Raw genomic sequence first — 27,226 nt, 5'->3', positions numbered from 1 at the left:
CGGCCCTCCCGCGGCTGGGGAGCACTGGGTGGGTGCCGCCGAGGCGAGGGGGGCTCCGGGGGGTGCTCTGCAGGGTCCCCAGGCGATGCTGTCCCTCTGGGGGGGCTGCAGCCCCCTGGGGGGGTCTCTGTGCTGCTGTGTCGGTGCTCAGCCCAGCCGGCAGTGTGGGCCGGGGCTCCATTCTGCTCTTCACGCTGCGGCACGAGAAATGCCGCTGGGGCAGCTGGATCGAGGGATGCCGCGGGGGGGGGGGCAGCGGGGGTCCCCGCTGCAGAGACAGGAGCGCACGGGGACAAGGCGAGCTCCCAGCGAGCCGTCCCCACTGCTGCGGGGCCGGGGCTCAGCAGGGTCCCTGCACCGCCGAGCTGGGGGACGTGGGGCCGGGATGGCACCGGGACGGCAGGGACCCCCCCGGGGCATGGCCGGCACCCCAAAAGCCAGGCAGGCGCCAGAGAAGCAGAGACGCAGCGCCGGCGCGGGCAGGGCTGGTGCAAAGGGCTGCGAGGGGGACGCGCTCCCCACGGCCTGGCACAGGGGTGCCGGTGCCGCAGCCCCTCGCTGCCCGCTGGGAGCTGAGTCATCCCCCCGAAAATCCCCCCGCTGCCCTTCTCCCGGGGCTCGGCCCGGCGCGGGGCCGCTCGGCACGTCCCCGATGCGCCGCGCTCCTGCGCCGCTGCCAAGCAACAACCCAGAGGGGAACCACCGCCGAGGAGGAGGAGGAGGAGGAGGAGGAGGAGAAGCTGCTGCATGATGCAGTGCTGGCCCTGCAGCCGCGGCGCCGGGTCCCAGCTCCCGGCTGCACCAGGAGCAGGGAGCCCTTGGCGGCGGAGGGACACCAGCCTGGGGGGGCAGGAGAATTGGGGGGCAGAGACAGCCCCTTACACGGGGGCTGGAGATCAGCCTCGCCTGACGGGTGCCGAGGCTGGCTGGCACCGGCGCAATCCGCGGTGCCGCGGGTGTCGCGGGACGGCCTCGTCCTCCATGCCTTGGGCGGAGGTGACCTCCGCGCGTGGCTGCGGGGAGGCGACGCCGCGTCCCGGCAGGGTCAGCCCAGGACACGGCTCAGCCGGGCGTGCTCGCCGCCTGCTCGCTGCCAGCTCACGTGGGTCGCTGGCACCCCGGGGACCGGCACCGGTCCTGCTGGACGGGGTGCGCCAGGCTGCGCCGCAGGCACCCGTTTCTCCCACGGCTCTCCCCTGCAGCCCCCCCTGTGCCACGGCCCCACTCCTCCGCAACCGCACCAAAACACAGGATGGGCCACCACGCCACCACGCTCACGCTCCCGGCGCTGGCGACCCGCTCCGGCACAACCTGGCGCGAGGGAAGGCACGGGACTGACCGACTGACCCCTGCTTTCCTCGTCCCCCCCCCAGGTTGTACCAAAAACGTGCTGGGCACGTCCCACAGGACACACGGCTCGGCCAGGAGCCATGGCTGGAGGACGGGGAGCACCGGGTGCCTGACCCAGCGTGGGAGGCACGGCACGGCCGCCGCGGCTGAGCCAGCCTGGGGGACCTCAGATGACCCTGACGCCCCGCTGCCCGCAGTGGGACAGGGTCCAGCCCGTCCCCACGCCCTCGCCTGGCCCCCGCGCCCGCCGGGACGCCTCTCCTCTCCGCGGGAGGAGCCGTGCCTTTGCCGGCACCGGGAGCAGCCGTGCCGGCCCGGCGTGTGGCCGAGGGAGCACCGGGGATGCGGTCAGACCCCCCCCAAAGCCAGTGCAGCCCCCACACTGCCCAGCCCCACTCCGTTTGGGGGGCAGGTCCCTGCTGGGGGGGCACGTAGCGGGGATGGGGGTCCATCCGCAGGGACCACGAGCCCCTGGCACGGTGTGGCGATGAGCGTGCCGCCTGTGCCGCCCGACGCGGGGGGGTCCCTCCCAAGCCCATCGCACGTGGGGAGGCAGGAGGAGGCACAGGGACCCCTGAACCCCCCCGAACGGCAACGAGGGCTCAAGCCGAGCAGTGGCGGGGCCACGGGGCCACCTCTTGCTGCGCGCCCCGCGTCCCCCTCCCACTGCCCCACAGCCTGGGACAGGCACCCACCGCCCACCCCAGCGCCGGGGCAGCCCCCAACCCTCCGCTCTCCACCATCACGGCGACCCCCTCCCCGCAGCCGGGAGGCGACAGCAGGTCTCCGCTTCCCCGTGTGTCCCCCCCCGCGCTCCCCCACCGCCAGGAATAGCTCAATCCGCACTAATCCCGGCTGCGGCTCAGGGCTCGGCGCTCCCCACCGCGGCGAGGGGGGAGCGGGGCTGCCGTGCACCTGGGGGGATCCCGCACCCCCTTTTCCAACCCGCCAGCGCTGGCCAGGAGCGAGCCGGACCCCAGAGCCCACCGCCATCCCGGTGTCCAGCGACGGGGACAGCCTCGGCGTGAGCAGCGCCCCCCCGGCCGCCCCCCTTGCACCCCGGACCTTACCTTGTGCGTGTCGAGCGCCTCGCGGTCCGGAGCGGGGCTGCTGGCGTCGAGGGTCCCGCTGGATGGCATGGTGGGGAGCGAGGGCGGGCACCTGGGACCGTCGTCACCTCTTCAGCACCAAAGCAGACCCCGCCGCCGCGCTCGGGTCTCTGCGCCGAGGAGGGGGTGCGGGAGCCGTCGCCCACCGCAGCGGCCACCCCTGCGTCCCGCCGCCTGCCTGGATCCTCCTGCGCTGCGGGAAGGGGAGAGGGACGGGGTGAGGGGGGAGCGCCGGCTGCGCGGCCCCCGCACCGCGCCCCACACCCCGACAATTATTAACGCGCCACAACCTTGACTGGGCCCTCGGCCCCAGCGTCGCCCCCGGCACGCGGCCGGGACCCGGCCCTGCCGGCTGCGGGGTGCATGGCGTAGGGTGCAGAGTGCACCATATGAGCTGCATGGCGTGGGGTGCACAGGCACCGTATGACCTGCGCGGCATGGGCTGCGTGGCATGGCGTGGGGTGCGTGGTGCACCGTGTGAGCTGCACGGCGCGGGGTGCATGGCGCGGGGTGCACGGCGCACCGTGTCAGCTGCATGGCGCGGGGTGCATGTTGGGGGGTGCACGGTGCTGGCCGCAGCGGCGTGGGGTGGGGTGCACAGCGCACCGCATGAGCTGCATGGCGCTGGGTGCATGGCGTGGGGTGCACGGCGCACAGTGTCAGCTGCATGGCGCCGGGTGCAGGGTGCAGGGGCAGGGTGTGGGGTGCAGGAGGCAGGGTGACAGGTGCAGCACGCTGGGTGTGGGGTGGAGGATGCTGGGTGCACGGTGCGGGGCGTACGGGTAGAGTGCAGGGTGCACTGTGTGCGGTGAACGGGCAGGGTGCCGGGAGTGGGGTGCCGGGTGGAGGATGTGGGGTGCATAGTGCAGGGTGCAGGGGCAGAGTGCTGGGTGCAGGCAGGGCCCCGCGGGTGCAGGGAGCACGGTGCAGGATGTGGGGTGCAGGGGGCAGGGGCAGGGTGCAGGCAGGATGTGGGCAGGGTGTAGGGTGCGGGATGCAGGATGCGGGGTGGGGGATGCAGGGTGTGGGGTGCAGGGAGCACAGCGCAGGCTGCGGGGTGTGGGGTGCAGGGGTGGGGTGTGGGTGTGGGCAGAGTGCAGGGTGCGGGGTGCAGGATGGGGGTGCAGGGTGCAGGGGCAGGGTGAGGGCAGGGTGTAGGATGCGGGATGCAGGGAGCACAGGGCAGGATGCGGGGTGCAGGGTGCAGTCAGGATGCAGGGTGCAGGATGCAGGGTGCGGGGTGTGAGCCGGCTGCAGGGTGCGGGATGCAGGGTGCGGGGTGCAGGGCAGGATGTGGGTGCAGGATGTGGGGTGCAGGGCAGGGTGTGGGGTACAGGGCAGGATGAGGGCAGGATGCAGGGTGCGGGACGCAGGATGTGGGGTGCAGTCAGGGTGCGGGATGCAGGGTGCGGGGTGCAGGGCAGGATGCGGGATGCATGGTGCGGGATGCGGGGTACAGGGTGTGGGGCGCAGGATGTGGGATGCAGGGCAGGATGCGGGTACAGGCTGTGGGGTGCAGGGCAGGGTGCGGGCAGGATGCAGGGTGCGGGATGTGGGATGCAGGGCAGGATGTGGGTGCTGGGTGCGGGATGCAGGATGCGGGGTGCAGGGCAGGGTGCAGGATGTGAGGTGCGGGATGTGGGTGCTGGGTGCGGGATGCAGGACGCGGGGTGCAGGGCAGGGTGCAGGATGTGAGGTACAGGATGCGGGGTGCAGGATGCGGGTGCTGGGTGCGGGGTGCAGGGCAGGGTGCGGGGTGTAGGGTGCAGGATGCAGAATGCGGGTGCAGGGCAGGGTGTGGGGTGCAGGATGCGGGGTGCAGGATCCGGGTGCTGGGTGCGGGATGCAGGATGCGGGTGCGGGGTGCAGGGCAGGGTGCGGAGTGTAGGGTGCAGGATGCAGGATGCGGGTGCGGGGTGCGGGTGCGGGGTGCAGGGCAGGGTGTGGGGTGCGGGATGCAGGGTGCGGGGTGCAGGGTGCGGATGCAGGGTACGGGTGTGGGGTGCAGGGCAGGGTGTGGGGTGCGGGATGCAGGGTGCAGGGCAGGGTGCGGGGTGCAGGGTGCGGGTGTGGGGTGCAGGGCAGGGTGTGGGGTGCGGGATGCAGGATGCGGGGTGCAGGGTGCGGATGCAGGGTGCAGGGCAGGGTGCGGGGTGCAGGGTGCGGGGTGCAGAGCGCAGGCAGGCCCCGCGGTGCGGGGCGGGGGGGGGCAGCCCCACACCTGTTGCCATGGCAAACGCCGCATTCGCCATGGCCGGGGCTGCTGTTGCCTTTGGCACCGGAGCTGCGGTTTGTTTCTAGAGCTTTCCAGCCGCAGCCGGCGGGCGGGGGGTGCCGGGAACAGCCGCCAGCCCCGCACGGCCCCGCGGCGGGGGGGGCTGCACCCCCGCACCCCGCGCGGGGAACCCCGGGGGCCGGGCCGGGGCGGGGAAGGGGGGGCTCGGCGGTCCCGGTTCCCCCCAGCGCGGTCCCGCACGCGGGCAGGTCTGGGGGTGGGACATGGGCGGGGGGGGGGGTGGTGGGTGCAGGTTGGGGGTGCGGGGGGGGGGGGGTGCAGGTGCAGGGTGCGGGCCGGGGGTGCTGGGTGCGGGCTGGGGGTGCAGGAGTGGGATGGGAGATGTGGGCTGGGGGCGCAGGATACGGGCTGGGGGTGCTGGGCGCAGGATGGGACCTGGGGGCGCGGGGGGGGGGATGGGAGACGAGGGCTGGGGGTGCGGGGTCCGGGCTGGGGGTGCAGGTGCAGGATGCGGGCTGGGGGTGCTGGGTGCGGGCTGGGGGTGCAGGATGGGGGTGTGGGGTGCAGGATGAGGGCTGGGGGTGCGGGGTGCGGGCTGGGGGTGTGGGATGCAGGAGCAGGATGGGACCTGGGGGTGCAGGATGGGGATGGGAGGTTTGGGCTGGGGGTGCTGGGTGCGGGCTGGAACCTGGGGGTGCGGGGGGGGGGTGCAGGGTGTGGGATGGGGCCGTGGGTGCGGGCTCTGGGGGGGGGCAGGCCACCTGCGGGACCCGGGGAAGGGCTTCCCCGTCCCTGGCCCCAGCCCGGGGCACCATCCCCGCCACCCTCTGCCGCGCCGGGCCTGCCCGCGCCTGTTCCCCGCCGAGCCCCGGCACCCACCGCTGCCGGCCTCACCCCGCGCTGGCACCCTGGGCACCGTGGTGCCCCTTGGTGAGGGGCCAGTAGCCGGCACCGAGCACCCCGAGCACCCGCACGCCACCGCTTTGGGCCCCCATCTCTCAGCCGCTGTGCTGCCAGCACCATGGCATGCCGCTCAGCACAGCCGTGGCACGCGGTTCGGCATGGCATGGCACGGCACAGCATGGCATGTGGTTTGGCATGGCATGGTATGGTATAGCATGGTGTGGCACAGCATGGCACACGGTTCGGTACGGCACGGCACGGCACGGCACACAGTTCAGCACAGCATGGCACGGCGTGGCACGCCATTTGGCACAGCACAGCGTGGCACCCCATCCCCGCGTCTCCCCCTGCGAGCCGCCTCCCCAGGGTGCTGGCCATGGCTCTGGCGGTGCCCCCGGTCCTGCCCGTGCCCCCCGCAGCCCCCAGCCCCGCTCGCGCCACGCTGTGCCTTGGCAAAGTCCTGGTGGCGGGCACGGGAGGACACGTGCCACCAGGAAGCGCCCGGGGACACCCCGGCTGCACCCAGGCACCCCCGCGGCAGGGGCACCCCGGGGTCCCCCCCCAGTGCCGGTGTCCCCGCTGCCCGGCGCGTCCCTGCCTCCGCGTCCCCACAAGCCCTAGAAAATGGCTCGGCCGCCCCCGGCCCCCATCGCAGCGGGGGTCCCTCGGGCAGCCCCCCCCCTGCCCTCCGGCGTCCCCGGTGCCCGGGGAGCGCGGCAGCGAGCCGCCCCGCTCGGCGCTGCCGAAGGGCCAGCTCGCGGGCTTTGATTCGCTTCCAGCAAACATGGTCTCCAAACGCACTAAAAATAGTTGGGCTGCGTACAAACCCCGCGGCAGCCCCGGCCCGGCGCCCGCCGAACAAAGCCGAGGAGAAGCCGGCGGTACCGGCCACCTCCCGCGCCCCCGGCCCCAACCGCCGGCACCACGGGGCGAGCGTGGCTCTGCCGGAGGGTGGGTAATGCCACGGGCCCCCCCCGGCACCACCGTCCCCGCTTCCCCGCGCTCTTACCCGTCCGAGGCTCGCCCGCCGCGGCGGGCTGGGACGGGACGGGGGGCTGCGGCACCGTGTCACCGCGCTAGGCCACCGAGACCCTCCTCCGGGGCATCCCCTCGCCGATGCGGTGGTGGTGGCGGCGGTGGGGGGACCAGACCCTCGTCCGGCGCTCGCCGCCGAAGCGCGGGGAGGGACTCGTCGCGTTGCCGGCTGCCGCCCTATTTAACGGCTGGGGCTGACCTGAGGGCTGACGGGGAGCGGGGGAACCCGCAACCCCAACCCGCGCCGTGCCGCTCCCGCACGGCAGGGCCCCGGCGAGTCACGCTCGCCGCACGGCAGAGGCGTTCCAAAGTAGGTTACCTGCGCTGGATGGATGAGACACGCGGCGTTGATGGTGGGGGGGGGGTTGGTGGTGGTGGTGGTGGTGGTGGGGAGGGGGATGGAAAGAAAAAAATTAAAAAAAATAAAAAAAACCCGCCTTTTTTATATTTAGGGACCTCGCCGTTGCCGTGCCGCAGCCGGGAACCCGCAGAAAGCCAAACGGCCATTTTAGGTGACGGCGAGCGGGGTCCCCATGCCGGTGGCGGGTGACACCTTCACTGCAGTGTCGTCCCCCTCCCCTCCCTCCTCCTGTCCTAACGTGACCCCGCGTGCAGCATCCCCCAGCGCGGTGACACCCACCGGGTTTGGATGGGGTCCCTCGTGCGTCCCCACCGCCGGAGGCGGTGGGGACGCACGAGGGACCCCATCCAAACGCCTCTCCCGTGACAAGTGCCGCAGCGTATTATTATTGTTGTTGTCACTTTGAGTCACCGCCACCCCCGGGCAGCCGCGCTCCTCCTCCTCCTCCTCCCTCCCAGCACCGGGGAAGAAGTTCAGGATTGACTCAGAGGGGACGGGGTGGGGGGGGGGGAGCTGCGGCCGTGAGTCACCCCCCACCCCCTGAGCCCCCCGCCCCTGACTCACGGTGGGGCGCTCCCCCCCCCCCACAGCACCCACCACCCCCCCGCCCCGTGGGTGCTGCTGGCAGGGGGCAACCGGGGACGGGGTGGGCGTCCCCCGGGGCCCGAAAATTCAGCCCGGCGGCGGCAGGTCCCCGGGCATCGCCTCCGACAGATGGTTGCGCCGAAACCACCGTCGGCGTGGGCAAAGCGTTGACCTCATCGCCCCGAATTAGAACTTCGGAGCAAAATATTTGGCCACGCTGCTGGGGGCGGTGGTGGGGGGGGTGGTGGTGGTGGTGCATGGGGCGGGCAGGGGACACGGGGAGCGCTGCCGTGTCCCGCGGGGGCTTTGAGGGGACGAGGCGGTGGTGAGGGCTGGGGGGTGCTTGCAGCGGGCGCCCTCCGCTCCCCAACACGCACCCAGCGCGGAGGGGGGAACCCAGGTTGGCTGAACCGGCCCCACGCTGCACCCTGGGGAGGGATGCGCTGCACCGCGCTGCGCCGGGGAGGGACGCGCTGCACCCCAGGGAGTGATGCACTGCACGACACTGCACCCTGGGGAGCGATACGTTGCCCGCACTGCACCCCAGGGAGGGATGCGCTGCCCACACTGCACACTGGGGAGCCATGAACTGCACCACACTGCACCCCCGGGAGCAATGCACTGCCCGCACTGCACCCTTGGGAGGGATGCACTGCATCACGCTGCCCCTCAGGGAGCGATGCACTGCACCGAGCAGCCATGAACTGAACCACGCTGCACCCCAGAGAGCGATGCGCTGCCTGCGCTGCTCCCCAGGGAGGGATGCACTGCACCACGCTGTACCCCAGGGAGCGATGCGCTGCGCTGGGGAGCCATGAACTGCACCACACCGCACCCTGTGAGCGACGCACTGGCCTGCACTGCACCGGGCAGCGATGCACTGCCTTGCACTGCACCCTACGGAGTGAGGCACTGCCTGCGCTGCTCTCCAGGGAGGGATGCGCTGCCCTGCGCTGCCCTCGCTGCACCCTGGGGAGCGACGCACCGCCCTCGCTGCACCGGGCAGCGATGCACTGCCCTGCACCGCGAAGCCACGCCACGAGCAGACCGAAGCCCAGGCTGCAGCCCTGAACGCAGCCAGCTCCTGCCAGGCGGGAGCACGAGCCAGGGCTGGGGGCAGCCGAAACCGCTGGTGGGACGGTGACGCGCGCGGCAGAGCCAGCACCGGGACGGTGCAAACCCGGCAGGGGGCACGAGGCGCCGCGGCCACGCTGCCAGAGGCTCGACATGCCTAGGTTATTGCGGGGGGGAAGAAAAGGCGGTGAGATGATGGAGATTTGGAACAAGATGATCTTCAAGGTCCCTTCCAACCCCAACCATTCTGCGATGCGATGGCGGGGAGCGAGTGCCGTTGCGGGCAGGGCCCCGGGCACCACCAAAACCCTCCAGCTGGCAGCGGAGCAGGGCCGGGAGCTGCGCCGGGGCGATTCCAACCGGCAACCAGGTACGCGCTTTGAACTGGGAAGGGCGGTTAACCGCGGGAACAGGCCCAACCGGCGCTGGCGCGTTCCCGCGCGTGCTGAGCCCTGCGGCGGGAGCGCGGTGGGGAAGCAGGATGGCGGCTCGGCTCCACATCCCCCGGGGCCCCCGCTGCCCGGCGTGGCACCAGTTGGCGTTCAGACAGCATTAAAAACCCAAACCAATGCGCGGCCTCGAGGGCGAGCGGGTCCCGGAGCAAACCCGAGAGCAGGCACCATCTCCGACGCCGTGACACCGCATGCCCAGATGCTGCCAGCTCCTCCCGCGGAGCCGCCGGGGCACGCGTGCAGCTGGCACACGCGTGTCCTGGCCACACACACACGCGCGTGCTGGCGGCTCCCCGGCAAGCCCGCGCGCTTTTCCCTGCGGCTGCTGCAGGGTGCCGTACGCTCACTGATGGCCCAGCCTGCCCGGTGCAGGCAGCGACGCAGGCAGCGCCCGTGGGAAGGCATCGGGCAGGGACACGCAGATGTGCAGCCCTAAAAATACCCGTAGGAAAACCACCACCTGAAGCAGCACAGACCGTCACCGAGCGGCACAGACGTCGCCGGTGCCTGGCAGCTCGGCGGTCACGTAGGCAGGCAGGGGGACGGCGGGCGGCGAGCGGCACGGGCACCGGCATCCCGCCTTTCCTCGAGAGGCGGCGGGCGCTGCATGTCACGAAAAGAGGCTCTCGCTAGGAAGTTTCGTGCTGAGTCAGCACGAAAGGCCAGTGCAGGCGCGGGAGCTGCCGGGAGCCGCCGGCGGCTACGACAACATCCACTGCCCTCCGGCTGCCCGCCGCCGTTGCAGGGTCTGGGGTCTCCATCCCGGGGTCCCTGTGGGGCGCCCGCCGGCTCCTGCCACCGCGCAACGGGGCGCAGCGATGCAAGAGCCCCGGACGCCAATCCCGTGGTGACACCGCCGACGTCACACAAAGGGAAGAAATAAAGAAAGAGGAACTGAGCGCAGGGGAACAGCTCGTCCCACTCGCCCGCGGGGTCGCGCAGCCCGATGCCCCCAGCCCGGGGAGTGAGAGGGAGGGAAGGGGGGTGCCAGCGGGAGGGCTGGGTGCAGGCAGGGTGCAGGCAGCGGTGCAGGCAGAGGAGCAGGCAGCAGTGTAGGCAGGGTGCAGGCAGCAGGCAGGCAGAGAAGCAGGCAGCGTTTCAGGCAGCAGTGCAGGCAGGGGTGCAGGCAGGGTGCAGGCTGGACACAAGCAGCGGTGCAGGCAGAGTGCAGGCAAGGCAGGGTGCAGACAGGGCGCAGGCAGCAGTGCAGGCAGAAGAGCAGGCAAGGGTGCAGGCAGGGTGCACCAGGGCGCAGGCAGGGCACAGGCAGGGCAGGATGCTGGCAGGGTGCAGGCAAGGTGCAGGCAGGGCAAGAGTGCAAGCAACAGTGCAGGCAGGGGGTGAAGGCAGGACACAGGCAGGGCACAGGCAGCAGTGCAGGCAGGGTGCAGGCAAAGGAGCAGGCAGGGAGCAGGCAGGGGTTGCAGGCAGGGCACAGGCAGCAGTGCAGGCAGCGGTGCAGGCAGGAGGTGCAGGCAGGACGCAGGCAGCGGTGCAGGCAGCAGGGAGCGCGCTGCCAGGCCTCTGCCCCGCGCCGCCCCCTCCCCGCCGGGGCTGCGGCTCCTCCTGCCCGCGGGGGGGGATTTTTTGGTGCAAAAAATAGAACTTTTGGCAGGCGCCCGCCAGCCCGATCCACCCCCCCGCCTCCCGGGGCAGCTCTGCCGGGGGCGGGCAGCGCCGGGCCGGGGGCTGCGGGCACCGACCCCCTACCGGGGGGGGGTCCTCCGCTGCCGGGAGAGGGGCCGGGCCCCGGGGAGGACACGGGGCCGGCGGTGACACCGGAACGGGCCGGGGCCCCGCGCTGCCCTTCAGCCGCCCGCCGCGGTGCTCAAGGACACGGCGGCGCCGGGAGGGGGGGCCGGGCCCGCCGGGCCGCGCCGCCGCCACCCCCGCCCGCCGAGCGGGGCCGGGCCGGGAGCGGGGGCGGCCGCGGGGGGGGGACACGACGCGGGCCCGGCCCGGCGGGTGGCGGCCCGGCCGCTGCCATGTTTTCCTGCTCGGCGCTGCCCCCCCCCCCCCCACGGCTCGGCGCGGCGCCGCCGCGGCCGCCGCGACCCCCCCGGACCTCGGGGGGGGGGACACACCGGGGGACACCGGGGGACACCGGGGCTGGGGAGGGGGGGGGCGGTGCGGGCCGCCCGCCGGGCTCCGCGGGCCGGGCCGGGCCGAACCGAACGGAGGGGAGCCGAGGGACGGCGAACCGAGCCGAGCGGAGCCGAACCCACCCGAACGGATCCGAACCCGCCCGAGCGGAGCCGAACCCAGCCGAACCGTGACGAGCGGTTCCGAGCCGAGGCGGGGGGTGCCGGGGGCCGGGGGGGGGCCCCCTCCCGGGGTCCGGCGGGGTCCGCCCCTGTCCGCGGCGCCGGGGGGCCGTTACCTGGGGCCGGAGCGGGCCCGGCGCGCCGTGCCGAGCCGTGCCGAGCCGCCGCCGCCGCTGCGCTGCCGGCCAGGCCTCCTCCCGCAGCGCCGCCGCCTCCACTGCAGCAGCAGCCGCGCCGCCCGCCGCCCGCCGCGCGGTCCTAGCGCCCGCCGGCCCCAGCGCAGCACGGCCCGGCCCGGCCCGGCCCGGGCGGGGGGCGCGGGGGGCTGGGGCGGGCCGGGGTGCCGGGCGTCGCTGGGCGCCGCAGGGCCAAGGCATGCCGTGCCAAGCCGTGTCGTGCCGGGACAAGCCGGGACAAGCTGTGCCGGACCAAGCCAAGCTGTGCCGTGCCAAGCTGTGCTGTGCTGTGCCAAGCCATGCCGTGCCAAGCCAGACCTTGACGGACCAAGCCAAGCCATGCCATGCCATGCCGTACCATGCCAAGCTGTGCTGTGCTGTGCTGTGCCATGCCATGCCAAGCCAGACCTTGCTGGACCAAGCCAAGCTGTGCCATGCCAAGCCAGACCATGCCAGACATTGCAAGACCAAGCTAAGCCAAGCCATGCCGTGCCGTGCCGTGCCATGCCAAGCTGTACTGTGCTGTGCCATGCCGTGCCAAGCCGGACTTTGCTGGATCAAGCCAAACCCTACTGTGTCATGCCAAGCCATGCCATGACAAGATGTGCTGCGCCAAGCCAGACCTTGCCAGACCAAGCCAAGCCAACCCAAGCCAAGCCATGCCATGCCGTGTCAAGCTGTGCTGTTCCAAGCCGTGCTGTGCCAAGCCAGACCATGCCAAGGCATGCCATGCCATACCATGCCAAGATGTGTTGTGCTGTGCCAAGCCAGACCTTGTCAGACCAAGCCAGGCTGTGCTATGCCATGCCATGCCAAGCTGTGCCATGCCGTGCCAAGCTAGACCATGCCAGACCAAGCCAAGCCATGTCAAGCCATGCTGTGCCAAGCTGTGCCGAGTCAGACCGTTCCAGACCAAGCCAAGCCATGCCAACACATGCTGTGCCAAGCCAAGCCATGCCATGCCGTGCTATGCCAAGGTGTGCTGTTCTGTGCCAAGCCAGACCATGCTGGACCAAGCCAAGCCATGCTGTGCCAAGCTGTGCTGTGCCAGGCCAGACCAAGCCCAGGGAGAGCCAGGCCGTGCCAGCCTGTGCCGAGCAGTGCCATGCTCAGCTGAGGAGCACCAGGCTGTGCCATGCCAAGCCGTGCTGTGCCATGCCAGGCTGTGCAGTGCCGAGCTGTGCCACGCGGGCTGGCCAGGCCGTGCAGTGCTGAGTCGTGTGTGCCAAGCTGAGCCGTGCCATGTTGAGCTGCGCAGAGCCAAACTCTGCAGTGTAGTGCCATGCGGTGCAGGTCTGAGCCATGCCAAGCCGTGCCGTGTGGCGTGGTGTCTACCTGTGCCGAGCTGAGCTGTGCCATGCGGTGCCGAGGCGTGCCATGCCGTGCCAAGCTGTGCCGTGCAGTGCTGTGGGGACCTGCCCTGCACCTTCACTGTGCGTCCTGCAGTGCTCAGCCACGGAGACCACCCCTCAGTGCCCCATGGCTGTGCCCCATGGCAGGGGCCCACGGTGCGCCCCCAGCAAGCCCAGTGCCCCCACCCAGGGCTGGTCCCACATCCCTCTGCCCAGCCTGGGGCACCCCCTCCCCCCATCCTTTCTCCCCGCGTCCGTGCCAGCTGTGTCCCCCCAGTCCCCTGGTGCCGCAGGAGGCATCACCAGGATGTCGCCGGGAGCTTCTGCCGGCTGGGCACCCCACGCCCCGGCATCCCCTACCCCAGCACCCCACGCCAGCCCCATGCTGGGGGGCTGGAGGGAGACCCCCATTCTTCTCCCGGCCAGAGGCTGCCAGAGCGGTGCTGGGGCCGAGCGGGGACTGAGGCATCCTCGGGGCACCTCCCCCTGCCAGGCGTTCGCGTGGCAGTGCCCCGAGAGGCTGGAAGCCCGGCGATGGGTGCAGAGGCACCGCGGTGGATCAGAGGGCTCGGCGATTGGGGTGCCTTTGAGTCCTGTGAGTCGTTGACACACCTGAGGTTTCCCGGTGGATGATTCAGGCTCCTGCGGTGCCGGCGGTGCCGTGGGTGCTGGGGAGGGACTGGAGAGCTGGGCACCGCCGGGACCCACCTGCCGGCAGCAGGCATGGAGGGGAGACGGGCTCTGCCCTGTGCCAGTGGGGAAGCCGTGGAGGTCGGGGGCTTTGGGCTGGGCTACCAGGGGCACCAGGGACCCCAGAAGAGCCGTGGGCCAGCGCTGGAGGTGGGGGGAGGTTGCTGGGTGCCTCCAGCCACGGTGGGCACCGGGGGATGCCCGTGCTGCTGCCCTCGACACCGCGCACGCTGGGCACGGGCTGCACCGGGGCCACACGCCAAAGCCAATGCCGGCGGGTGCTGAGGATGGGGGGATCCAGGGGGACCCAGCCTGTCCCGGGGAGCATCCCAGCACTGCCTGGACGAGTGCCCGGGGTGCCAGCCTGGCATCCGCAGCTCCTGGCATGGGCACGGAGGGGCCTGGCAGCCCCCAGCTGTGCCGTGCCGTGCCGTGCCGTGCCGTGCCGCCGCGCCGGGCTGCAGCTGCGGGAGGAGCCCACCCTTCAGCAGGGACCCCGGCTCGCTGTCAGTGCTGGAAGGCGCCTAGTGCACATGGGGGCACTGTAAAATAAGACATTAATTAATAATAATAATTAATGTTGCATTCCCCTGGCTTAATAAGCCGCCTCCTTGGCTGCTACAGGGGAAGGCTGCTCCCTCCCTCCCTCCCTCCCGCTCCTGTGGGTCTCTCGCAGGACCCCTCGTGCGGTGCCGGTGTTCCCAGCTGGAAGGGGCCGGTGCCCACTGGCCCAGAGCTGCGGCAAACGGGCTGCCTGCTTCTGCTGGTGCCTCCCCGTGCACAGCTGGCGGCAGCGCCGCGGTGCCCGCTCTCACCCGGCATTTGAGCCAGTGTCCGGTGGCTCGCTGGGCTGGGGCTGGGATCGACCCCACCGGAACCATCCAGGGTCGGTGGCGTTGGGCATCGCCCTGCGGTGGTGCCAGAGCACGGCTTGGGTGCAGCGAGCAGTGGCGTGTCCGCGCCCAAGCGCGTGAGATAGGGATCTGCCCAGCTCCCCGCGGTGCCAGCGTAGCAAGCAGGTGGCACGGCATGCAGGACCCCGGGGCGAGCAGCCCCAGCGTGCCGGCACGGCGAGCCCGGCTGGCTGAGCATCGGCTTTGGGGGTGTGCCAGGACGCTCTCATCACCCGATTAAACCCCAGCACCGCAACGCTGGGATGCAGGTGAAGAGCATCGCCTGCGCCCTCCCCGCGCCCTCCCCGCGAGCTCTGCCGCAGCTCAGCCCCAGCAAAACCCATTTCTCAGGTTTCTTGACGCGCCCCAGGCTGCCCGGCGATGATCTTGCTGGAGCCGTGTGTGCCGCGGTAATGGCAGCCGCCGTCACTGCCTCCCGGCAGGCCTCCCCCGGCGTGCCGCCGCCTCGGGCCGCAGAGCCTTCGCTCCCCGCCAGCCACAGCGGCCGCGTCCCGGCGCCCTGAGCCACCGCGCACGAGGCGGCTCTGCCCGGCCGCACCGCGCTGGCTGCTGTTTTGGGATGCTGGCACCGTGGGCGATTGCAGGGACCACGTGCCTGCAGCCAAACTCAGGCCGGCTGTCCCCCTGTGTCCCCTCCTTGATGGACACCCCACTGTCCCCCCCGTCTGTGCCGGGGCTGGCAGGGCTTTCCCAGCTGGTTCCCGTGGCCGCAGTGAGGGGTGTTGGCGATGCCGGCGTTAGCAGCGTGCTCGGGTTTGCTGTGGCTGCTGCATGTGCGCTCCTGATCCTGGCTCTGGCGGAGCGTGCTGCACTGCAGGGATATTTTCCATATCCCAAAGCCCCAGCCTTATTGCAGCGCTGCTGGGCACAGCCGCACTCGTGCTCCGGCACAGCCACCCTCATGCCATGGCACAGCCGCCCTCGTGTATGGCACAGCCACCCTCATGCCATGGCACAGCCACCCTCGTGTATGGCACAGCCACCCTCATGCCATGGCACAGCCGCACTCGTGCTCCGGCACAGCCACCCTCATGCCATGGCACAGCCGCACTTGTGTATGGCACAGCCACCCTCCTGCCATGGCACAGCCGCACTCGTGCTCCGGCACAGCCACCCTCATGCCATGGCACAGCCGCACTCGTGCCCTGGCACAGCCGTGGCTCCCTTGCCGGGTGCTGCAGCACTACAGGTGACTGCGCCCGTGGCACTGGCCGGTAGCCAGCCTGGAGGAGCCCAGACACGCACCGCTCCCGTGCAGCACGCGCTGCCCACGCCGCTCCGACAGGCAGCGTTGCCTACGGCAGCTCCGCCGCAGAGCCCCGCCGTGGTGCCGGGTCGGCAGGTAGAGCCGCGGGTGCGTCGTCACCACACAGGGGATGGCTGCGCGTGGGGATGGCTCCGCAGAGGGGTGCCTGCAGGGAGGGGTAGCTGCAGGGAGGCACGGCTCCGTGCCCCTAGAGCTCCAGGTAGGGCCCCACGTACATCGGCACGTAAGTAGCGCTTGATGGAGGCACCTGGGCAAGCGGGTCCGTCAGCCCAGAGGCATATCCATAGGTGGGGGGCCCCACGCAGGGGTGTCTGCAGGGAGGGGTAGCTGGAGGGAGGGATGTCTGCACATGGGTGCATGGGGGTACACCTGCAGTGGGTACGGCAGTGGGTATGGCTGTAGGTGGGTATGCCTGTAGGTGGGTATGGCAGTGGGTATGGCGGTGGGTATGGCAGTGGGTGGGTATGGCTGTAGGTGGGTATGGCTGTAGGTGGGTATGGCAGTGGGTATGGCAGTGGGTATGGCGGTGGGTATGGCAGTGGGTGGGTATGGGGTAGGTGGGTATGGCAGTGGGTATGGCGGTGGATATGGCAGTGGGTATGGCAGTGGGTATGGCAGTGGGTGGGTATGGCTGTAGGTGGGTATGGCTGTAGGTGGGTATGGCAGTGGGTATGGCAGTGGGTATGGCGGTGGGTATGGCAGTGGGTGGGTATGGGGTAGGTGGGTATGGCAGTGGGTATGGCGGTGGATATGGCAGTGGGTATGGCAGTGGGTATGGCAGTGGGTGGGTATGGCTGTAGGTGGGTATGGCTGTAGGTGGGTATGGCTGTAGGTGGGTATGGCAGTGGGTATGGCAGTGGGTATGGCGGTGGGTATGGCAGTGGGTGGGTATGGGGTAGGTGGGTATGACAGTGGGTATGGCAGTGGGTATGGCGGTGGGTATGGCAGTGGGTGGGTATGGGGTAGGTGGGTATGACAGTGGGTATGGCAGTGGGTGGGTATGGGGTAGGTGGGTTCCCGGCAGCAGGTGGGTTTCTGGCAGTGCCCGGGCAGGGTGTGGGTCCAGCACCCTCCCTCCCCCCAGAGCAGCCCCCGGTCCCGGCTCAGCCCCCGGCGCTGCCCTGCAGTGACACCAGCCGGGCACTGACCAGGGACGGGCGCAGCAGAGCCGGGGTGGGAAGCATCGCATTGCGCGACACGCGGCACCGGCTGCACCGCGGCACCATCTCTCCTGTGCCCGCTGCCCGGGCAGGGCTGTCCCACCGCGTTTCACCCATGGCATCTCCAGGGAAGCTCCGTTTTCATGATGGATTATCACCCCGCTCCGGTGCGAGCCGGGCAGCGGCAGCGCTGGCAGCTCCCCGGGCATCTGGGCTGCAGGTGATGGGTCGATCCCCGCCGTCCGTCCGTCTGTCTGGCAGGGCTGGGGGATGCTTCTCATCCCGCCGCTTCCTGCGCCTCGACTCTCCCCGTGTCTGCACTTGCTGACAGCTTTCGGGATGGAAACCATTACCCTTTCCAAAAAGAGAACGGGTTTTTTTTCCCCCTTTTCTTTGAAACTGGAAAGGAGAATCGATAGGAGGAGCATTTGCTGGGTCTTGGCTCCGCTTCCCATGGACGGGGGACAGGCTGTAAGGTGGGTTCCCCAGGGACTGTGCCGTGGCACCCCCAGTCTCCCCGCTGCCGTGGCCCCAGTGCTCCCGGCATTGTCCCCCACGTTGTCCCCATTGCTCTTGGTGCTGCCCCCCGTGTTGCCCTGTTGCTCCTGGCGTCATCTCCCACGTTATCCCCATCGCTGCCGGCGTTATCCCCATCACTGCCGGCGTTATCCCCATTGATCCTGGTGTCACCCCCATTGATCCTGGCGTCATCCCCATCACTGCTGGCATTATCGTCACTGCTGTCGGCGTTACCCCTGTCGCTCCCAGTGTTATCCCCATTGCTCCTGGTGTTATCCCCATCACTCCTGGCGTTACCCTCCCTCTTGTCCCCATTGCTCCCAGTGTCACTCCCCACGTTACTCCCCCGTGCTGGGGGCCAAGTGCTGTGCAGGAGCATTGCACCCCCCCAAGCCCCGCGCTCGACTCCGCTGTGGCAATGCCCATGGTGCCGGCCAGGGAGCTGGAAAGTCAAGGAAAGGCTCTGGGCAGCAGCGAGGGGGATGGTAAAGGGAATTTAAGGGAACAAGCGAAATCCCGGCAGAGATGCGGGACCATCCCTGGGTGACGCTGCTGGCAGGGGGGGACACGGCTGGTGAGCTCTTCTGCTCCGGCGAGGGGCTCTGCAGTGGAGGAGGAGGAGGAGGATGGCCATGGGTCGTCCATCTTCCTGTGCCAGGTCTTGGCATCTCCACGCTCCAACGCGGCCATCCTGCTCGGCAGTCCTTGCCGCTGGGGGAGCTGGCAGCTCCCCTCCCCCTCTCCATCCCCTCCATCCCCCTGCTTGGCAGCTCCGGGGGGGTTTGCAAGCCCCACAGATCCTCCGAGTGCCCGGGGAGCCCTGTGGCTGGGGCGACTGGGCCTGGCGCTGCCACTCGCCATGCCGAGAACCCCGCTGTGTCCCTTGGAGCCGCTCCGCCGCCAGCGTTGGGCCTTTCCAGCCGGTTTGCCATTTCCCATGGCAAGCTGGGGGGCCCGGCACGGTCCCCCCTGCCCCTCTCCGGGGGTGTCTGCCGGCAGCCGCGGCTGTGCTGGGGGGCTCAGGGTGCTGCCCGCCCCCCCTGCCCCACCAGCCCCTCCGGCAGCCGCTCCTCCACCGGCAGTTTGGTTTTGGCTGATGGGGTAATTATCCCCGGCTTCAATCCCGGCGTGACAGGGGGGTCATGGCGGCGGCAGGAGGGCAGCGGTGCTTCCCACCGGCCGTAAATCTCCCGTCCCACAGACGGTGCGGAACCAGGGACCAGCCGGGCTCCGCCGCTGCCGCCGGCTCTGCCACAGGGCACCCGCCACCTGTCCCACCGCCCCTGCAGAGGTGGGGGTCCCTGGGGTCCCCGTCTCCGGCAGCTTGGCGTCATCACCAAGAGGAGCGGTGGCACCGCGGACCGGTGACAGGTGCCAGTTTGGAAGGCAGTTCCCTCCGGGGGCTCAGGGATTGGATTAATTAATCTCGCCGAGAGGGCGGGCGCCAAATTAAGCCGGTGACACACGGTCAGATGGTTTGTCAGCGCTGCCGCGGAGGGAGAGCAGCTGATGCTGCCTCGGCGCAGGGGGAGCTGGTGGCATGTGGCGGGCAGCAGTGTGGTGTGCTGGCATGGTGCATGGTGTGCCGGGATGGCATGCGGTGTGCCGGCATGGTTGTGGTGTGCCGGGATGGTGCACAGTGTGCTGGGATAGTATGTAGTGTGCCGGGGTTGTTCGCGGTTGCCAGGACGGTTGTGATGTGCCGGGATGGTGCGCGGTGTGCTGGGATGGTGCACGGTGTGCCAGGATGGCTGTGGTGTGCCGGGATGGTACGAGGTATGCCAGGATGGCTGTGGTGTGCTGGGATGGTACGAGGTGTGCCGGGGTGGGGACATCCCTCCCCTTTGCCAGGCCCAGGGGCTGCAGGGCAGGAGGAGCCGCGCCGGCAGCGCTGGCTGTGGTCTCCGGTGGGGCTGTCTGGGGGGGACGCGGGGGTACGGAGGGCAGCGGCGGCAGTGCCGGCAGGGAGGGACCCCCCAGGAGAAGGCAGAGCCCCTGCATTTGCCCCCCGCTCCCTGGCGATGCCACCGGCCTGGCCACCACCACACTTGGGGTGGCTTCTGTCGCTGCCCGTGCTCCACAGGCCCCCCCCTTCTCTGCTCCGGGGGGGATTTGCTCCATTTCAGAGTCCCTCTGCCCGGATCCAAGCACCCCTGGACTAAGCAAAGCCCGAGAGCCGGGCTCCGGGATGGGGCCCACCCCACAGCTCCCACCCCACAGCTCCAGGCCCACGGCAGCTGCGCGGACGCAGGTGTGATGCCACCATGGCCAGAGGGACCCCAAGAGATGCGGGCATGATGCCGCCACAGCTTGAAGGACCTCAAGGGACGCCGGCATGATGCCACTGAGGCTCGAGGGACCCCCGTGCCCTCGGCACTCTGGTTGCCAAGCAGGGCTGCCGTGCGGTGCTGTGTCCCGGAGCCATTCCCGGCGTGCGGCTCCCGCTGCCGCAGCCTGGGGTGGGATTGCCGCTGGCAGCTGGTCTGTCCCGCTCCCTCCGCGCCCCCCGCCTGACCTTCTTTTCGGGACCGACCGCTCCTCGTTGTGCAATTGCTGCCGAACTTCTGCACGAGCCTGCAGGAATGGCCAACGGGCCCTGCGCCCCAACGCGCGACGGGGGTGACCAGGAGGGACCTCGTGGGCCTGGGTGGCCCCAACCCGGCATCGTGCCTGGGGGAGAAGGATGCTGGAAGGGGCTTGGAGACACTCCACGCTGCTGCAGTGGGGCTGTGTCCCCTGCGCCGTGTCCCCAGGTGCCACCAGGGCTTGTGCCACCACCCAGCACACTGTGGCCCCCGCCGGGGCAGGGCAGCAGGTGTGGGGAGACGGGATGCAGGCACTGCCGGGGCTCCACGGGGTGTGGGAGCAGAGCCACACCAGGGATGGGGAGCAGAGCCGGCCCAGGGATGCGGGATGGGGAGCAGAGCCATCCCAGGGATGAGGGAAGGGGAACAGAGGCACCCTGAGGATGCGGGATGGGGAGCAGAGCCCCACCAGGGATGTGGGATGGGGAGCATGAAGCTGCCCCAGGGATGCGGGATGGGGAGCAGAGCCCCCCAGGGATGCGGGATGGGGAGCAGGGCCATCCCGGGGATGCAGGATGGGGAGCGGAGCCCCCCCCGGGATACAGGATGGGGAGCAGAGCCCCCCCAGGGATGTGGGATGGGGAGCAGGGACCCCCCAGGGGTACAGGATGAGGAGCAGAGCCCCCCCAGGCATGCGGGATGGGGAGCAGAGCCATCCTGGGGATGCGGGATGGGGAGCAGAGCCCCCCCCAGGGATGTGGGACCCCAGTCAGCCCCCTGCAGACCCCGGGGCAGGCACCGTTCCGGTGTCCCTGGCACCCGCGGCCGCACCCGCCGCGTCCCGCCCCGGCGCGGTGTTTGCCCTGCGATTGCCCACCGATAACCGCGCTCGGCGCTCCCCTTCCTCCCCCATAAATCACGGGTGGGGGCGCGGGGCAGGGGGGAGGAGGAGGGGGGCTGGCGAGGAAGGGCACGGGTCACACCAACAGCTGGTAGCGGAGTGGAGGAATCAGCTCCTGGTGATGGATGGGGCTGGAGCGGCCGGTGTGGCCCGGGGTGGCCATTAAATGGTGCAAACGAGGAGCAGCCCCGGCCCCGGGGTCAGGTGCCGACACGGAGGTCCCCGACCCCGCACCGGGGGAGGCCGGTGCCCCCAGCCCTGCCCCACGTCCCGGGGGGGCTACGCGGGGGGCCGGCCCGGGAGAAGGGGCTGCGGGGGTCTGAGCCACGCGGACGCGGGGCTCCCCGCCACCAAAACTGGGGCAGCAGCCCCCATCTCTGGCACCCATGGGACCCCCTGCCTTCCCCGTGCTACAGGCGGGAGGGGAAAGAGCAAGGGGCACCCAGGCCTGAGCCTGGCCATGGGGCTCACGGGGTCCCTGGGGTCTCCTTGGGGTGCATGGGGTCCCTGGGATCTCTGCGGGGCTGAGCCCATCTGCTGCCCCACGCTGAGCTGATGCCCCCCCGGGGGTAATTGGGTCTAAACACGGCACTGATGAGGTGGGAAAATGTCACCCATAGAAAAAATGGAGAGGCAGGGGACAGGGACAGGGGACAGGGAGAGGGACACAGGTGCCACTGGACAGGCACCCTGCAAACGGGTCCTGCACACACAGCACCCACGTCCCCCTGCGCACTGCCCCCAGAGGACACGCAGCACCCACGTCCTCCACGGGGAGGGACACGGGGCAGGTGGGGACCCTCCCCCCCCTCGGGGCCATGGTTTCGCGGCCGTGTCCCAGGGATGCGGGATGGGGAGCAGAGCCGTCCCGGGGATATGGGATGGGGAGCAGAGCCATCCCAGGGATGTGGGATGGGGAGCACGAAGCTGCCCCAGGGATATGGGATGGGGAGCAGAGCACCCCCAGGGATGCGGGATTGGGGAACAGAGCCATCCTGGGGATGCGGGATGGGGAGCAGAGCCCCCCCAGGGATGCGGGATGGGGAGCAGAGCCCCCCTAGGGATACAGGATGGGGAGCAGAGCCATCCCGGGGATACGGGATGGGGAGCAGAGCCCCACCAGGGATGTGGGATGAGGAGCACGAAGCTGCCCCAGGGATATGGGATGGGGAGCAGAGCCATCCCAGGGATGCAGGATGGGGAGCAGAGCTGTCCTGGGGATACGGGATGGGGAGCAGAGCCCCCCCAGGGATACAGGATGGGGAGCAGAGCCCCCCCAGGGATATGGGATGGAGAGCAGAGCCATCCTGGGGATGCGGGATGGGGAGCACGAAGCTGCCCCAGGGATATGGGATGGGGAGCAGAGCCATCCCAGGGATACAGGATGGGGAGCAGTGCCGTCCCGGGGATATGGGATGGGGAGCAGAGCCCCACCAGGGATGTGGGATGGGGAGCAGAGCCCCACCAGGGATGTGGGATGAGGAGCACGAAGCTGCCCCAGGGATATGGGATGGGGAGCAGAGCCATCCCAGGGATGCAGGATGGGGAGCAGAGCTGTCCTGGGGATACGGGATGGGGAGCAGAGCCCCCCCAGGGATACAGGATGGGGAGCAGAGCCCCCCCAGGGATATGGGATGGAGAGCAGAGCCATCCTGGGGATGCGGGATGGGGAGCACGAAGCTGCCCCAGGGATATGGGATGGGGAGCAGAGCCATCCCAGGGATACAGGATGGGGAGCAGAGCCGTCCCGGGGATATGGGATGGGGAGCAGAGCCCCACCAGGGATGTGGGATGGGGAGCACGAAGCTGCCCCAGAGATACGGGATGGAGAGCAGAGCCATCCTGGGGATGCGGGATGGGGAGCAGAGCTGTCCCAGGGATACAGGATTGGGGAGCAGAGCAACCCAGGGGATGCGGGATGGGGAGCAGAGCTGTCCCAGAGATGCGGGATGGGGAGCAGAGCCGCCCCAGGGATAAGGGATGGGGAGCACGAAGCTGCCCCCAGCCTGGCAACAGCCGGGACCCCCCGGCTATGGGAAGTGTCCGTGTCTTTCCCACCGAGGCACCTAATCCCTGACAGAAATGAGCGCCTGGAGCCGGGCAGCGCCGTGCCAAATCGGGGCCGGGAAGCGGAGGGGACACATCTGTGCCCGTGAAGCTGCGGATTCCTGGGGCTAAGGTTTCCTCTCCTGGCCCCGCTGCCGGCGCTGGCTCTGCCTGGGGAGGGTGGGAGCCGGGGACCCCTCGGCAGCGGTCGCAGGAGGGTCCGGGCGCGGGTGTGATGCTTCCAAGCAGCCGGGCATCGCCATGGGAGAGCCGGTGCCGACCCAGCGCCTTGGGGATGGATGGGCCACGAGCCCCCCTCCATCACTGGCTCCGTGTCTGCAGCGGTGACAGGGCCCCCACCACCGTATGGTCCTTTGCGGGGGGGTCTGGCACCCGCTCCCCCAACCCCAGCTCCCCCGGTACCGTTTCTAAGGCAGTGTCGGAAGGGGACGGGGGCTGCAGCGCCGATGCTCCCACCTCGGTGCCTGCCCGCCCTCCCAGCCCAGCCCTCGCCCTTTCCGCCGCCTCCAGATGTGCTGGAGTTTGCAGGGGGGGGAACATCTGGCGGGGTGCCGGCGCCGTGCCGATGGCACAGATGTGGCGGGCGCGGCGGCCCCGAACACAGGCAGCTCTGTCTGCTGCCAGTGACCCGCGGCCATGACAAATGCGGGTAATCCCCCGGCTCTGCCGCTCCGTGCGGACCCACGGCAAAGCGCCGGCAGCTGCTCTCACCCTGCGCCCTGCTTTGGAGCACTCGTTTCCTATTAAAAACCTTTTTTCCACCCCCCCCCCTTCCTTTTTCACGAGCATCTCCGCCTTTTTCATGCGGTGAAGGGACAAGACACCCCTCAGGGACGAGATGAATTTATTAAATATTTGGCAGATGACAGAACATGGCTTCCAGTTTACAGGTTTCTCTTAGAGACTCGGAGCATCGGCTGCAGCGCGGGTTTGCCGACGGCTCCCCGGGCTGCTCCCGCTCCATCCCATGCTCCCCTGTGCCCGCAGCCGCACTCACGCGGTGCCAGGAACAGGGAACGGCACCAAGGCTTGGCGTGGTCCCCGGCCCCCCGGCTGCCGGGCTCTGATGCCGGGGACACCCCGACTGCGTGGGCTCCTTGGGGAGCCCCCAGACACCAGCGGCCAAAGCCGCCGCCTTCCTTTCGCACGTCACCGAGAGACCGGCCGGGTGCGGGGCACACGGCACAGCGCCCGCCCCCGCTCCCTGCCCCATGGAACTGGGGGTTCCCCTCTCCTGGCACTAACCCCCGGCGTGGGGGCACCGGCTGGGAATGCCGACGCAGGGACATGGCTCTGCCCAGGTAACTTTCCCATGAGAAAACATTTTTAGGTGGCATTTTGCTTTTTCGTTCAGGTGGGTTTGCCCCGAGGGAAGCTGCAAATTCACTGCGATCCGGGTTTCATGGGTGCTGCCGGATGGCCCTGCCTCTTCCTGACAAAAAATGTGAAATAACCCCCCAAATTTGAAAGGAAAGAACGGTATCTGTGGTGAGCTACTGCTTACGGGCAGCCGCAGGGGTGCAGGCAGCCGCGGGGGGCAGGGAGGCAGCGGCAGCCACGCTCCGGCCCATCGCAGCTCCCCAGAGCAGCACCGGCGTGCGGCACGCTGCCTGCAGCGCCTGCGGGCACACACATGTGCATCGACACACACGGATGTACATATACACACGTGTGCATCGACACACACGGATGTGCATCGACACACACATATGTACATATACACACATGTGCATCGACACACACGTACGTGCATATACACACATGTGTGCGCACTCGCACACGTGCACAGCTCCCAGCCTGGCAGCCCCTGGGATGCTGCATCCCGGACTCCGAGCATGGACCATCCCAGACTCCGACCACGGAGCAGGGCAAGGGGCCGGGGTGCAGAAAGGCCGCAGCGGGACACAGCCTGGGGACGCAGATTAAAGCCTGGCCTGAACGGTTCCTCCCGGGGCGGGGGTTTAAGGCGACTATTCCGAAGGCAAACAATAGTCCATAAGCAGGTTTTTAGGCTAACCATAGGCAAGCCGGGGTGCTGGGTGGTTTTTCCCCTACACAATGTCCCAGCACGCCGCTGGAGGAGGTTCCTGGTGTTACTGGGGTGCAAAATGGTCCCGGGCAAGCTGCCTGGCACTGGGACCCCCGCTACGGCCACAGCACAGCTCGGACCCCAGCATCCGCGCCTATCCCGGTGCTTCCCGGCCCCGCTGGACCAGTCCTCCCGGCAGTGGCCAGTGGTGAGCTGCAGCCCCAGCCTTGCAGTGACATCAAGCATCTGCCAAAACGCTTTGCCGGCTAACAGAAATGGCACGGTGGGGGAGGCAGCGCAGAGCCGCGGCACGCGGGGCCACGTTCAACAAACACCAGCGGCAGAGTCAGACTAGATCTCGGGGAGAAATTGTTCATGCCGAGGGGGGTGAGCCCCTGGCCCAGGCTGCCCAGAGAAGCTGTGGCCGCCCCATCCCTGGAGGGGTTCAAGGCCAGGTTGGCCGGGGCTTGGAGCAACCTGGGCTGGTGGGAGGTGTCCCTGCCCAGGGCCGGGGGGTGGACTAAATGGCCTTTAAAGGTCCCTTCCCACCCAAACCACTCTGTGGTTCCATGATCCTATCTCCCAGCTGTGTCTGTACAAACCCCATTGATCCCACCAGGTTTTCCAAACAATGTCCAGATGTCCCCGCTCCCCTGTCTGTCACCATCCCTGTGACCAGCAGCGCTGGCTGGTCACAGCTGGCACAGCGAGAGCCCTGTGCGTCCCCAGCATCTCCCCTCCGAGCGCCTGGGCAGCCGGAGCGGTGGTGGCTGGTGGTAGAAGGTCCCAGTTGTGCCACCAGCACCTCCGCCGGTGCGGCCGGACGGCAGGTCAGAGAGACACTGGTGGCCGAGGTGGCGGCTGTGGCAGGAGGCTTTGCCTCCTGGTAATGGTGGTAGCGAAAGCAAGAAGGGAAAGTGACAGGGTGAGTAATAAGAGGAAAAAAGCAGCGAAGGTGACACCCTGCTGTGACCCAGGCTTTGTGTGTAACGTGCTTCCCCCATGGCTACAGGAGATGTTGGCTGCCCAGGGAGATGGTGGAGTCACCATCCCTGGATGTGTTTAAGGGTCATTTAGATGTGGTGTTGGGGGATCTGGTGTAGGGGAGAACTCTGTAGAGTGGGGTTGATGGTTGGGCTCGATGATCCCAAGGGTCTTTTCCAACCTGAATGATTCTATGATTCTATGTGTATCCATCCCTTCCTTACCATTGAATCACAGAGCGGTTTGGGTTCAAGAGACCTTAAAGACCACCTGTTCCAACCCCCTGCCCTGGGCAGGGACACCTCCCACCAGCCCAGGTTGCTCCAAGCCCCGGCCAACCTGGCCTTGAACCCCTCCAGGGATGGGGCAGCCACAGCTTCTCTGGGCAACCTGGGCCAGGGGCTCACCCCCCTCACACCAAAGAATTTCTTCCCAATATCTCATCTCAATCTCCCCTCTTCCAGTGTAAAACCCTTCCCCCTCGTCCCGTGGCTCCCCTCCCTGCTCCAGAGTCCCTCCCCAGCTTTCCTGGAGCCCCTTGAGGGACTGGCAGGGGCTGGAAGGTCTCCGCGGAGCCTTCTCTTCTCCAGGCTGAACCCCCCCAGCTCTCTCAGCCTGTCCTCCCAGCAGAGGGGCTCCAGCCCTCCCAGCATCTCCGGGGCCTCCTCTGGCCCCGCTCCAACAGCTCCGTGTCTCTCCTGTGCCGAGGCCCCAGCGCTGGAGGCAGCACTGCAGGGGGGTCTCCCCCGAGCGCAGCAGAGGGGCAGAATCCCCCCCTCGCCCTGCTGCCCACGTTGCTGGGGATGCAGCCCAGGCTGCGGGGGGTTTCTGGGCTGCCAGCGCACGGTGCCGGCTCATGGCCGGTTTCTCCCCCCCCGGCACCCCCAAGCCCTTCTCTCAGGGCTGCTCTCCATCCCTCCATCCCCAGCCTGGGCTGGCGCCGGGGGTTGCCCCGACCCGGGGGCAGGACCCTGCACTTGGTCTGGTTGGACCCCATGAGGTTCACAGGGACCCACTTCTCCAGCCTGTCCAGGTCCCTCTGGATGGCATCCCGTCCCTCAGGCGTGTCACTGCCCCCACTCAGCATGGTGTCAGGCAGCCAGTCCCTGGAGGACACCGTGGCTCTGCCCCTGGAGCGGGGGGCTCGGCTGGGACCCCCAGGCTCTCTCCCGCAGGAGGTGCTGGGAGGTCCCCCCTGTGCGATGCAAACCCAGCAGGAGGAAGACCCCGGTGCTCACACAGCCCAACAACTCCATCCACTCCCCGAGCGCCG

General features: G+C 69.4%; 1 protein-coding gene across 9 annotated transcripts in view; it reads right to left on the bottom strand.

The window, feature by feature from the left end:
• Positions 1-11,615, bottom strand: part of DNMT3A (DNA methyltransferase 3 alpha) — a 50,118-nt gene extending 38,503 nt beyond the window's left edge. For 3 of the 9 annotated variants that reach the window (XM_074582288.1, XM_074582290.1, XM_074582296.1), the window contains exons 1-2: positions 11,486-11,615; positions 2,421-2,652 (exon numbers count right to left, since the gene is read on the bottom strand). In XM_074582288.1, coding sequence (XP_074438389.1) covers positions 2,421-2,489 — 69 coding nt within the window. In that variant the 5' untranslated portion in view covers positions 2,490-2,652; positions 11,486-11,615. Of the gene's footprint in view, positions 1-2,420; positions 2,653-6,607; positions 6,958-11,485 lie in introns of those variants that run through there. The other 6 variants (XM_074582291.1, XM_074582298.1, XM_074582289.1 and 3 more) reach the window with 4 other exon arrangements.
• Positions 11,616-27,226: the final 15,611 nt, after the last annotated feature.

This window comes from Larus michahellis, chromosome 3, assembly GCF_964199755.1.
Source record: "Larus michahellis chromosome 3, bLarMic1.1, whole genome shotgun sequence".
Classification (NCBI taxonomy): Eukaryota; Metazoa; Chordata; class Aves; order Charadriiformes; family Laridae; genus Larus; species Larus michahellis.
This window is presented reverse-complemented; position numbering and strand designations above follow the sequence as displayed.